Genomic DNA, 14,013 nt, shown 5'->3' with positions numbered 1-14,013 from the left:
TAGAAACATGAAATAAAAAGCATGCTGCGCTACGCAGCAACCAGCGGGAGACTCAATGCTGCGCTATGCAGCAACAGGCGGGAGATAGAATGTTGCGTCGTACAGCATCCAGCGCGAATGGGTTAATATATCACATGCCATGTCATATGGAATGACTAATGTGAAGAGAATTGTCTGAGTTTGATGAAAGGCATGCACATGTTTTGTTGAAGGATATCCACCGTAAGCGCATGGAGAAGGACCTGATTGAGCTGCAGTCGCTGATTGAGGCTCACTTTGAGAACCGCAAAAAAGAAGAGGAGGAGCTGATCAACCTCACGGACAGGATTGTAAGTTCCCACCCTCCAATTGTATGTTGTAGTATAACAATTGCATTCTAGCTGGAGTATTATGCCGTAGAGCATGCTTTATATAAGATGTTCTTAAGTGTATAATTATATAGAATGTAAAACATACCTGGATGCTTTTACCATATCAACCACAGAAAGGAGCAATGGGCCTCATTCACCAACCATTCGTACAAAGAAATGTGTTCTTAAAACCCACTTAGGCAGTTTTCCCGAAGGTTCTGGCTTTCACTGTCACTACACACACTCAAGAACACTCTTATGCATGAGTAGTGACTTGTTAGTGCAAAATAAATGGTTATTGCAGTTTCATCATTTTTGCAAGCATGAAATATAACAAAATGTATGTATATATTTTATCATTTTTTATATTTTATTATTATGATATTATAATTTTTTAAAATAAAATAAATTCCACTATTTTACAAAGCATTATGGTCTTTTGAAATAAATAAACACAACAAACACAACAAGTAACACTTATATATTTATATATATATATATATATATATATATAGACTCGTTTACTGTTTAATTTTTGCAGCAGTATCACTTCAAAGCAGCTGTCATATGGTAATTAAATTGTCTTGCTTGTATAAGGTAGGCCTACATTAGAAATAAAAGTGTGGTGTCTCAGCCTCAATGTGTGTGACACAGCCCTGCAGTATCATGCCCTTCTATGGGGACTGTCAGGGCGTTTACCTATACTAATTAAGAACAACTGGCATGCCCTGTCAACTTAAGAAGAGATGGGATTGAAGCTGCAACAACTCTGAGGTTTAAAGTAGAAATCCGGACATTTTTCACATAGATCTCTGTTTCTCGAGGTCAGCGAGTACTGTCTGTACGGGGGGGGACTAGAGTTGCTGCAGCTACAGTGCTACACTCTGGGGGCATAATCATAATCATGCCCCCAGAGTGTAGCTGCTTGGCCTGCCTGCCTACAGAGATCTATGTGAAAATGGCCGGAATGGTCCTTTAAGAACACCTTTGAAAATCTGCTTTTCATAGGTTTTTCATAAGATTTTTCATAGGATCTTGGCTTAGGTAGATATTGGTGAATGAGGCTCATTCACAACAACTGAAGTATAACTATCTGTCAAACAATTTCTTTCACAAAATGTACACACCATCTCTGCACTTGGCACACATTACTCTGTTTGTAAGTCTCATCCATTAACACCAGTTCATAACCTGAGCTTGTCCATGCTTTAAATGGATGTGTGTGAAACATAAAACATAATACTGCAGCAGTTGGGCATATCAGTACACTGACTGTTAAGGTGTTGGACTTTAATCCACAGGTTCTTAGTTTAATAGTGTAAGCACTTTACAACAAGTTGTTATTATTCAAGATGATGACATTACTTTCATAGACCATTAGAGAGACGGGTCTAAGCTTTTGTTCCCAGGCAAGTTCCTTTAGGTTTGCTCAGTGATTTGTTTGATCTCTTAATTGCAGGAGAAGCGTCGTTCTGAGCGGGCAGAGCAGCATCGGATTCGCAGCGAGCGTGAGAAAGAACGGCAGAAGCGTGTTGAGGTGAGTCACTCACTGGCATCCTCTCCCACAGGGCATCAGGCCAGCACATTGCTGAATAATGATAGGCGATTACATGCAGCCTACATTTTGGCTCTACAGGTCAGGAAGGCCTTGATCTTCTTTAAGTCAGACCGTGGTCATACCGCAGGCATTTGCTTGACCAAACCATTCATCAATCCTGTCAAAATTAACTTGAAAGTCATGGAAGCACTATCCATTTTGAACTAAGTGGGCAATAAATGTTTGAATTTTTAATATGACATCCTGTCACGTTTTAGTCATGTGGATTTTTTATTCCCTTCAACAGGAGGAGCGGGCACGAAAAGAGGAGGAGGAGGCAAAGAAGAGAGCAGATGAAGATGCCAAAAAGAAAAAGACTCTCACCAGCTTACATTTTGGCGGTTACATGCAGAGAGTAAGCACTTTAAGATGCTGTTGGAGGAAGGTTATTAATGTATTACCCCAACAATCTAATCAAATCACACCCTGTCCCTTCCATGTTCCTAAAGCAACCTGTTGATTGGCTGGAACCATTTATGGTCCAGCCCAAGCCGGTATTTTGTTTGCCATGTAGAGCCTAGGCTACAAATGATCAATTTGAGTTAGAGTCAACCGGCTCTACCTAATCTTACATAATTATTCTACATCAACTGCCCATGCTATGTTCTGAAACTAATATGAGTTCCCAAAGCTTATGGTGTCCTCTAAAGCCTATCAACTCCTACAGACAGTACGAGTTGGAAAGAAACAGACTGAGCGGGAAAAGAAGAAGAAGATCCTCAGTGACCGCCGCAAACCTCTGGATATTGACAGTCTGAATGAGAACAGCCTGAGGTTGAATTCAAAAGAACAGCTCAACAGATATATACTGTGTATATGTATATATATATGAACCACTGTAAACCAAACCTTGAAGGCAGGCCCAATTTTGTATGAGTATGACTTAAAGCTAAGATATGTAAGGCTGATCTCCCAAGGGCATCCTGCTAATTTTACAATTTTACTGTCATCTTTATCATTTATGGTGCATTGTTCTCTGTCTTTATTGTTCTCCGTTTTTGCCATTCTCTGTTTTTGTAAACCTGGCTTCTCTCACACCTCACCTGCAGGGAAAAGGCTAAAGAGTTGTGGAGTTGGATGTACGAGTTAGAGGCTGAGAAATTTGAGCTGCAATACGAGTTCACAAAGCAGAGATATGAAGTAAGAGTTACACAATGCCATTAGGACTTTATGACCAAGCCTGGTTTACATGGTCTATAGCCATGTAAGTCGCTTTGAGCAAAAGCGTCAGCCAAATGAATGAATAAATGAATGAATGAATGAATGAATGAATGAATGAATAAAATAAATAAACATACCCTACTTTCCATGCTGTTCACAAGGACCATTACAACTAACACACTATCTTTTTTTTCTGGCCTTAGATTAATGTGCTGAGAAACCGAGTGAGTGACCACCAGAAAACGTGAGTAGCCTATACAAGTCTGTGTGTGAGTGAGAGTTGTAGTGTATCCCAAAATGTCCGCCAGAATCCCTATAGCATTAACAGGGGTCTTTTGGGGGTTGTCAAATAGACAAATTACACTCTCATCTTTCAGGAGGAGAAGTATCCTTCCTCCTATTTCTTGGATAATGAACAAATATCAGGTTTAGTACTCTTATCTTAGAGCGATAAACCCCAGTTGCCACTGCTAATCTCCCAACAGCCTGCAGGGATCTAGCAATGTGACTTCTTCTATGCTTATCCCTTATTGCTGTCACTCACGGGCTATAGACAGGTGGTGTGTGTTGGGTAAGAATGATTTAAGGAGATCCACATGAAACAACAAAAACTGTCAGACAACAGTTGGGCACAAATGCCTGCCAAAAAATTTATGTGTGTTTGTAATAACATTGGTTAACATTAACAACTTTGAAATCATAATAGACACATAAATGTCTGCCTGGGGTAATAAAACATGCCAGAAAATGTATAACATGCCATGGGGGTTCTGAAATGTATAAGTATTGTGCTGTTTGTGTAGATCCAAGCCAAATATAGTAAAGGGAAGTTCAGTGAGGAAACTGAACTCTGTGATTGCAATTCACTGTTCAACCAACCATACACCTTACACAACTAGGATTGTTTGGGGTCACATATTCAATTAAGAACATTTATGTGAATAAACTGCACTTGACATAATGGCAAAAATGTCATCAGTCACATTATCTTCTTATGCTTCAATCACTAAGGGTGTATCATTGTAACTCTTTAATGAGCATAGTCAATATGTACAACTTATAGACTTATGTCAGTAATTATGGGGCATTATGAATACCTTATAACTCTATATGAATATGTTTATAGGTTTCTATGTATTCAGGAAAGTGTTACCAATAATACCATAATACTATAAACTCAAAGATACATTATGAATACCTAATACAGTAATAGTGTTAATGTCAACACAGTAAATGTAATAATCCAGGGAATACACTAGATTGAAGCAAAGTGCTACCAAAATGTTTCAACAGCATTTTCACAAGCTGTAATATTTTTGTAACCATTTGTAACATGAAACAAGAACATCAGGTGTTCCCAGACCCCTACTTCTTTGTTGCAACTCTTTAGAATGTCTTTATATAATACTTCCTCTGGCAAAAATGTACAATACTCCCTTGTTCCTTTCTTTCTTTCTTTCTTTCTTTCTTTCTTTCTCTCTGTTTCTAGGTCGAAGCGAACCAAGAGGGGCCTGAGGAAGTAGACATCCTCTGTTGGTGGCCATCAGCTTCACAAACCCTCATCTCACTTTTCATCTTTGAAGCCTTTGTAACATCCCCTTTAGCTTGCATTTCAATTATGTGTTCTGTTATGTCTATGAAATGGAGAGGTGTAATGTATTCAGTTTAGAAAAGTATAATTGAAAATAAAATAATATGTAGATTTGGCAACTTTTAAGCATTTGTCTGATTATTCTAACTGATTGGCCTGTGCCTGACATATGACTTCCCAACATGTCATTTGGAATCAATAGGCCTATCTATCTATCTATCTATCTACTGGTATGTATCTATTTATCTTCTCAAAGGCAGCCACTATGCCAGTCCAACCAGAGTTCACCATTTGCACATACTATTATACAATTACAGTTTTTGTCAGTTGCTTTGGTGCATTTATTGAATCATCATTAATCATCGTTTGCACAACAGTGCATTTCTCAAAACAATTAGTCCAAACTGCACTAAATAGTGGATTGCCTGCAAATATGCATATCGTGCACAAAATGCTTAGTTTATGTCTCAAAGGCAAGTATTTCTGCCAAGTCCTTACACTATTGTTCATGAACAAGATAGTCAAACTGTTATAAGATAATTTACTCTGTAAGTATTTTCTAATGAAAAATCCAAAAGGCAACACTATTTTCTGTGCGGCGTAGCACTCGCGTAGTTGTACTGTTTGTGCTGTAATTAGTTGATACAACATACAACATAAAATAGCCTTGCAGGATTGTGCAAAGGAAAAATGACAAATTTACAGCAAAACATAGGAAATACGCCTTATGACATCTATTTACAACAACTAGTTCAACACTTTTGCATGTAATAACTCAAGTGGTGAAATATGCCTACATGGTTTAGAGTAGGACTATTCAGCATTGAACCAGTACAGTGCATTTTGACCAACATACAGTACATGACAGTAGCAATTGAAAATGCAAAAAGCAGCAGGCATTTGTTACTAACGCATTGGCATGGATGTACGTACTAACGCATTTGCATGGATGTAAGTATAACGCATTGGCATGGATGTACAACCCCAAATCAGAAAAATGTGGGACGTTGCAAATAAAAATAGGATGTGATAATAAGTCTTGTAAAACCCATATTTAGCAGCAAAAAGGACACAAACAACATATCAAATGTTGAAAATGAAAATTTTGACTATTTAATGGAAAATATATGTTCATTTTGAATTTGATGCCAGCAACATATTTAAAAAAACGTTTACCACTGTGCTGCTTTACCTCTTCATTTAACAAAATTCTGTAAATGTTTAGGAACTGAGGAGACCAATTGTTAGAGTTTTAAGAATTAAATGATGTCCCATTACTCCCCAATATAGGATTTAAGTTGCTCAATAAGATGGGGTATTCTTAGTCATGTTTTTCATTCCATTATGCACATAATTTGACTAATTAATTAGACTGCAAACAGGTCATTTTAGCACCTGGACTCTTACTCTATGGAGAAATGCTGTTTAAATATGTGCAGAATCCATTTTGCCATTGTTTTCCTGAAATATTCAAGGAAATCCCTGGAAAAGACATTGCCTGGATGGCAGTACAGTGCCTATAAAAAGTCTTCAGCCCCATGCTGACGACTATGGAATACAAAAAAATCATCTTTTGGAAATGGATCTTAATACAACACCAAAGAGTTTTTTGTACATTAAAATAATCTTTCCAAAATCATTTCAGTGGTTCATCAACTCGTAACAGGGTGAACGGCACTTCTGCATTCGCTTCGCTGCCCTCTCGGCTATAACCGCACTGAAGAACTGTCTCTCTGACACTGTGATCTGCAGCACCGGAGCGCCACAGGGAACTGTGCTCTCTCCAGTCCTGTTCACCCTGTACACATCTGACTTCTGCTACAACACCGAGTCATGCCACATGCAGAAGTTTTCTGATGATACTGCAATTGTGGGGTGTATCAGGAACGGGCAGGAGGAGGAGTACAGGAGCCTGGTGGAGGACTTTGTACAATGGTGCAAACTCAATCATCTTCAACTTAACACTTCAAAGACCAAGGAGATGGTGGTGGATTTCCGCAGGTCTAAGCCCACTCTGCTACCAGTTCACATTGATGGGGTCAATGTGGAGGTGGTTAGCACCTACAAGTATCTGGGTCTCCACCTGGACAATAAACTGGACTGGTCAGCCAACACTGATGCACTCTACAAGAAAGGGCAGAGCAGGCTGTATTTCCTGAGGAGGCTGCGGTCCTTCAATGTGTGCAGTAAGCTCCTCAGGATGTTCTACCAGTCTGTTGTTGCCAGCGTCCTCTTCTATGCAGTAGTATGCTGGGGTGGAAGCACAAGGAAGAAGGATGTGGGGCGAATTGACAGGCTGGTAAGGAAAGCTGGCTCTGTAGTGGGAGCTGAACTGGAGTGTATCACTTCACTATCTGACAAAAGGACCCTGAACAAACTGATCAACATCTTGGACAATGAGTGTCACCCACTCCACAGCACTATTGTTAAACAGAAAACTGATCAGCTGCCTTGCACAACTGACAGACTGAGAAAGTCATTTGTCCCCAGGGCCATTGAACTGTTCAATGCCTCACTTAAGGGAAGAGGAGAGATAGACTTCTCTGCATAGTCTGTCTGCCTCTTCATCCCCTCCATGTTTGGTACTGTCTGTCCACTAGCCACTTGTACCACTGTCTTTATGCCTCACTGTTTGCGTGCTATATTAGCACATTAGCACATATGCATAACCCCCCCCCCTCCATGCCACAGCCGAACTGTGGCCACACTTATACATTTTCTTAAATAGTTAAATATATAGATATATAGACTTTCCTTTACTTTATTTCTGCATTGTTGCACTGTTGACTTACTCATTTGCACCATCACCATGACCACTATCACCATTGCACTACCACCATGACACTCATTCACACAGAGCACCTTAGAGCACCTTACCATACCTTACTATGCACAGAGAATCACAGGCTCAGTCCCTGCCTCAGTCATTGCAAGCGCCTCTGATTTATTAATCACCACTATGTGGATACTGTTTTTAGAATTGATTTAGATTAAGTGTTAGTATAATTTGTAATTTTGTTATTTGCATTTTAGCATATTTTTATATATTGTATTAAGTGTTAGTATAATTTGTATTTTAGTATATTTAGCATATTCTTTTTCTTCTACTGTCCTTACTGCTTAGTTGTGTTTTTATATTATATACTTTAATTACTCTTCTGCTGTTAAAGAATGTGTTTGTCTTGTATGTATGCTGCTGAGACCTTGAATTTCCCCTGGGGATCAATAAAGTATCTATCTATCTATCTATCTATGTAAATTTGCCAGATCGGGTAGCGGATCTGTAGTTCGATGGAATGAGAGACATAAGAAACTACACATTTGAAATGCTTCTGATGTTGCAATACATCATACTTTCATAAAATCATGCAACATACTCTGCCTTGTCTGTGGACATCGTTAACAAACAAATACCGGTAGTGTGCGTGCGACAGAGGAAAAGTGCTTTGGTGTTGCTTTAATGCCTTAATTAAAAAATGAGGAAAAATCCAACCTTTAAGGACACCAATTTTCTTTGTGAATGAATAATGGATTTTTCCTCATTTATTAATTAAGGCATTAGGCCATCCTTAAAAATATTTTCGTTTGCCGTAACCCGACCGACCCTGTCAATTTAGAACCGACCCAAATATTTATTTTTTTCCCCCTTTTAGTCCGACCGACTTGCCGGTTGTAAACTTGCGTTAATACCGACCGATTGTTTTTTTTTACTCTAAACAACCAATACAAATGCAATAAAATAATATTTCTTTTAGTAGGCCCAAGTATTGTGAATATAACTTGCCTACATGCAAACGTGGCTCACTTAAAAAAAACCTGTGGCGTCATCTCTACACCATTGGTTTGACGCATGTCACACTATGGCCTACGCTTCGTTTCATTCACACAAACTGATAACGCTTTTACTTGGCACGAAGTTCTGGAAGAACTGTGGGCAGATCTTTTCTCATCCCTTCTCCCCCTAGTCTAGCGGTGACCGTGTCGGAGTATTGAAATTGGTTGTGGTCTATTCAGCATTTCTCAAAATATGGGTCCGCAACATGGAGACTGCTGGTCCGCGGAGTCGTGGAGTGAAATTAGGCCCTGTGCTTCATCTGATAATTTGCTGCGCAGTTGATCAAGAAACCGCGGATCGACGAAAAAAGAAAACAAACGTTTCTGCTATCGATGTCATTAAACATGGAGCCCTACAATTAAGTGGTGGTATGAGCATTCATTCAATGCGCGTCTGCGCGAGGGAAACTGAAACTAATCGATAACGCTGGTATCAAAGCTCCGCTTCAACCTGTTGGAAGGCTATTTATTTATTTAACGAAACTTAATAGAACGGTGTTGTTTTTTGGAACTTCCTTAGAAACAGAGCAGAGACTGTATACACTGTATAGCATTGAGTATTGTATAGTCAAATTTCAAAATAACGTGGCCAAGAGCTATTGTAGCCTTCTTTCTGGGTACATGTAGATGAGCCCTATGACCCAAAAGTCTGCCATGACCGGGCCTCAGGTCAAAGAAGTTTGAGAAAGGCTGGTCTATATAACCTGCATCAGAATGAGGTTTGCAATGGTGCGCCTGAAGGCACTGGTTGAAGACCCAGTCAGTTACGTCACAATATGCACATTTGTGTAAATTCATTCCTACGTAATCACCATGACCAAAATTGAACTTTTTTTTTTACTTTGAATCTTGAAAAAAAAAAATATTGACCTACCTACCGACCCATTTTTTTTTTTTTTTGGCTGTTACTGCAAACAAAAATATTTTTAAGGATGGCCTTAAGATCCATTTCCAAAAGACGATTTTTTTATTCCTCTTTTTAGTCAACTTTAGCATGGGACTGAAGACTTTTTATAGGCACTGTATATGTTGCTCAAAACCTGTATGCAGTACAAAGGTAAAGTTGACTAAAAACAGGTACTCTCCCAATGAAAACAACGAGGAAAAATCCACCCATAAAGGGAAGCAAATTTATTCTGAGAAAAAGAAATACATTATTTTTAAGGAAAACACGTTGCTCACAATTACTGGCACTCCTGCTTGTAATACCTCCCTTTACCAATAAAACATTGGCATCTGTTGGTGAACATTGGCAAAGGGAGATTACAATAAATCACCAACAGAGATCTTTATACCGGTTTTCATTCAACTTTAGCAGAGGTGCCAATAATTCTGGAGGGAACTGTACATCATTCAGAATTGATTGTGCTTTGCCAAATGTGCAAGATGCCCAAGCTGTAGGCACTAATGCTCCTCCACACCCTCCACCTCACCAAAGAATGGCACATTTTTATTGGTCTAACCACAGGACCTTTTTCCATGTAACCTCAGTCCATTTTAGGCCCAGATAAGACGGTGGCATTTTGGCTGTTTTGGCAGTTTTTGAATTGAGTATCAAACTGTGAACATAGGGCCCATTGTCTATCTTGCACTCATGCGCAATTGACTTTGTACACCGGCGCTTGTATCATTCCTATTTTGCATCCGACGCACAGCAGAGTTTCCCCTTGACAGATGCACGTCCAGTGTTGTAATGTAACGGAGTACAAATACTTTGTTACTGTACTTAAGTAGAAATTTCACGTATCTGTACTTTACTTCGCTATTTAAATTTATGTCAACTTTCACTTTACTCCACTACATTTCCTAGATAAAATGTATGCTTTTACTCCGTTATATTTCCACTAAGCATCTTCGTTACTCGTTACTAAAACATAAAATTAGAAGAAATGCGTGCGACTGCAATAAGGGAGGTTTAGCGAATCTCTGCTCCTAGATTGCATTACGCACGCTCCGCACGCTGCGCAAGCGCTTGTTTGTTGCTAAAGGAGGAGGACGCACAACTGAAACCGCCATGGAAGCACTGCACGAGCACCTACTGGAGGACCTCCCGTTATCATAGACGACCACCCCGATGACAGTGGTGAACTCGGTGAACAGGGTAGTGGTGAAAATAACGTCATACACCCGTGGCCGTATTTGCAAGAAATGTTTCTGTACATTGGCAGCTTTCTGTGAAGCTGAACACTCCGCTACCTGCCTCAGCGGCCTGTGAAAGGCTATTTAGCATGGCAGGACTTGTCTTCAGTCCAAGAAGAGTAAGACTGAATCACGCCCGGGGTGGGTAATCGGGAGAATTCCCGGTGGGCCGCTTCACTTTTGGGCCGGTCGAGGAAAAAAATATTGACATTTGTCACGTTAGTCTATCTTTTCTTAAAGTAGGACAGGTTCAGCATTCTGTGCATGACACCAATGCAATGCCTCTGCATGGGTTGTAGCCTACGTGAGGGAGTTCTTCCCTCCCAAAAAGAGTTGATAGGGTCCATATAGCCCGTCTTTTCCAAAAGTTTTCAGATACGGATAGCCGAGCCGGCCCTACAGTAGACACAAGCGTCAGGAAGGATGGATGGTAGAAAGAGGCCAGCAGAGACTGAGCAGCAGATCAACCAGTCGACCACTGAAAATGATGAGCCCGAAATTAGTGATGAGGAGGCCATGACTACAGGGACAAGTAGAGAATATAAATTAAAGTTATTTAATGTAAGAAAGAACAATTACCCTACATGATAAACCTATATGCCTTGTTTGCTCGGAAGAGGGTGTAGTAAAGGAGTAGGCTAAATCAAAGTCCTTTTAGGCAAGTCCCTCCACTCGGCGGCCATATTGCAACGATTTTTGGGCACTCATCGGGCATCCTGTTCGGCAGAAATGCGCGTGCACAAGGCTTCACGACACCAATCTTGCTCCAGCGGCGAGTTCACAACACATGATTGGCACGATGTCTTCACAACACACCATATGATTGGCTCAATGTATTCACATCACACCAAATGATTGGCTCAATGTATTCACATGTCGACGTTTCGCCGAGGAAGGGGTGGGATATGTATAGACAACTGCCATATTGGCGTTACAAACTAGCCCCATGCATTTCTATGGAGGATTTTTTGAGTGCTGTGTCTCCTCATTAGAAAGTCTCTGGCTAAATCACCGAACAACAATATAGCCTACAAACTGCAAAAGGAATGAAATGCCCGCACTCTGCTAAAACTCCCATATATTTAATGTGTTGCAACGTTGTCGTTGTCGTGGGGGGGGGGGGGGGGGGGGTCCAAATTCATGGCTCTAATGCTTGCTTACAAAGTAGTCTCCGGTTCTGCTCTTACCTACCTGAATGCCCTCATACGCTACCTCTAGACCGCTGCGCTCCTCAGACGAACGACGTCTAGCTCTACCACCGGTACGCTCAAGGCAATCCAAACTTTTCTCATCTGTTGTTCCTCGTTGGTGGAACACTGCCAGTTCCTACAAGGGCAGGGACATCCCTCTCCATTTTCAAAAAACTCCTGAAGACCCAGCTCTTTAGAGAACATCTCCTCTCATAGCACCACTTACAACAAGTCTTGCTGATCCTAGCACTTGAACTCAAACTCAACTCAACACTCAACTGTTTAAAAACAGCACTCACTGATGCATTTATTCTTTCTGTACTCTACCGTTTTTAAATTGTCCTAAAATTGTTGGGAGAATTGCTCTAAAACTTAACTGTTACCATGTTGTTAGTAGTTAAAAATGCGTCAGCCAAATGTAATGTAATGTAATGTGAAGTGTCCAGACTCCTGACATGCAGCCGTCCTACCACATGCTCGCTGGACCCTATACCTACGAGCCTACTTCAGTCCATCAGCCCGACCATCGCTCCAGCTATCACACATGTGATCAATGCCTCGCTAACCTCCGGCACATTTCCAACAGCGTTCAAAATGGCCCGGGTAACACCGTTACTTAAGAAAGCTTCTCTCAACCCTGCTCAAGTCGAGAACTACCGCCCTGTCTCACTACTGCCTTTCCTATCCAAAGGCATTGAACGAGCAGTCTCCAAACAGGTCTCTGACTTCCTTTCACAGAACAACCTTCTGGATCCAAATCAGTCTGGGTTCAAAAGCGGCCACTCTACCGAAACGGCTCTGCTGTCTGTAACAGAAGCCTTAAAAGAAGCCAGGGCGACCGCTCGGTCATCAGTACTCATTCTGCTTGACTTATCGGCTGCCTTTGACACGGTTAATCACCGTATCCTTCTCTCTATACTCGCTGACATGGGAATCTCCGGTTCTGCTCTCTCCTGGTTTGAATCCTACCTCACAGGACGCTCGTTTAACGTATCATGGCTTGGTCAGCTATCTGCACCTCACCATCTCACCACAGGGGTCCCCCAGGGCTCAGTGCTGGGCCCCCTCCTCTTTGCTATCTACACCACCTCCTTGGGACAGATTATCCGTTCGCACGGCTTCTCATACCACTGCTATGCAGACGACACACAGCTCTATCTGTCCTTTCCACCTGACGACCCCCTGGTTTCAGCACGGATCTCGGATTGCCTTTCAGACATAGCTACATGGATGAAGGCACACCACCTCCAGCTGAACCTCTCAAAGACTGAACTGCTGGTCATCCCAGCTAAACCTACCATACACCACGACATCAACATCAAATTTGACTCCCTGTCTGTTTCACCGACCAGGACTGCAAGAAATCTAGGAGTTGTTCTCGACAACCAACTAAACTTCTCAGATCATGTTGCCTCAGTCGCCCGGTCATGCCGCTTCACACTCTACAACATACGGAAAATCAGGACTTACTTGACTCAAGATGCTACCCAAATTCTGGTTCAGGCAATAGTCATCTCACGACTCGACTACTGCAATGCCCTCCTGACAGGTCTCCCAGCCTGCGCAGTGAAACCACTTCAGATGATCCAGAACGCGGCGGCGCGCCTGGTCTACAACCAACCCAAAAGGGCACATGTTACCCCGCTGCTCATCCAGCTACACTGGCTACCTATGGCGGCCCGCATCAAATTCAAGTCTCTAACGCTTGCCTACAAAGTAGTCTCCGGTTCTGCTCCCACCTACTTGAATGCCCTCATACAGACTTACACTACCTCCAGACCGCTGCGCTCCTCTGACGAACGACGTCTAGCTCTACCACCGGTACGCTCAAGCCAATCCAAACTTTTCTCATCTGTTGTTCTTCGTTGGTGGAACACACTGCCAGTTCCTACAAGGGCAGGGACATCCTTTTCCACTTTCAAAAAACTCCTGAAGACCCAGCTCTTTAGAGAACATCTACTCTCATAGCAACACTTACAACAAGTCTTACTGATCCTAGCACTCACCAGCCGTTTTAAACTGACAAGTAACTGTTAAAAACAGCACTCACCGACGCACTTATTCTTACTGTACTCTAATGTTTTTTTTTAAACTGTCCTAAAATTGTGAGAATTGTTCTAACACTTACTGTTTACCATGTTGTTAGTCGCT

The 14,013-nt window shown here is 41.4% G+C and overlaps 1 protein-coding gene across 3 annotated transcripts in view; it reads left to right on the top strand.

Moving 5' to 3' along the window:
* tnnt2a (troponin T type 2a (cardiac)) overlaps positions 1-4,818 on the top strand; it is a 10,700-nt gene extending 5,882 nt beyond the window's left edge. For 2 of the 3 annotated variants that reach the window (XM_042098943.1, XM_042098944.1), the window contains 7 exons: positions 213-329; positions 1,810-1,887; positions 2,195-2,302; positions 2,615-2,721; positions 2,997-3,087; positions 3,312-3,352; positions 4,598-4,818. In XM_042098943.1, the coding sequence (XP_041954877.1) occupies positions 213-329; positions 1,810-1,887; positions 2,195-2,302; positions 2,615-2,721; positions 2,997-3,087; positions 3,312-3,352; positions 4,598-4,631 (576 nt within the window). In that variant the 3' untranslated portion in view covers positions 4,632-4,818. Of the gene's footprint in view, positions 1-212; positions 330-1,809; positions 1,888-2,194; positions 2,303-2,614; positions 2,760-2,996; positions 3,088-3,311; positions 3,353-4,597 lie in introns of all 3 variants that reach the window. The other variant, XR_006032983.1, reaches the window with a different exon arrangement.
* Positions 4,819-14,013: the final 9,195 nt, after the last annotated feature.

This window comes from Alosa sapidissima, chromosome 7, assembly GCF_018492685.1.
Source record: "Alosa sapidissima isolate fAloSap1 chromosome 7, fAloSap1.pri, whole genome shotgun sequence".
Taxonomy (NCBI): Eukaryota; Metazoa; Chordata; class Actinopteri; order Clupeiformes; family Clupeidae; genus Alosa; species Alosa sapidissima.
This window is presented reverse-complemented; position numbering and strand designations above follow the sequence as displayed.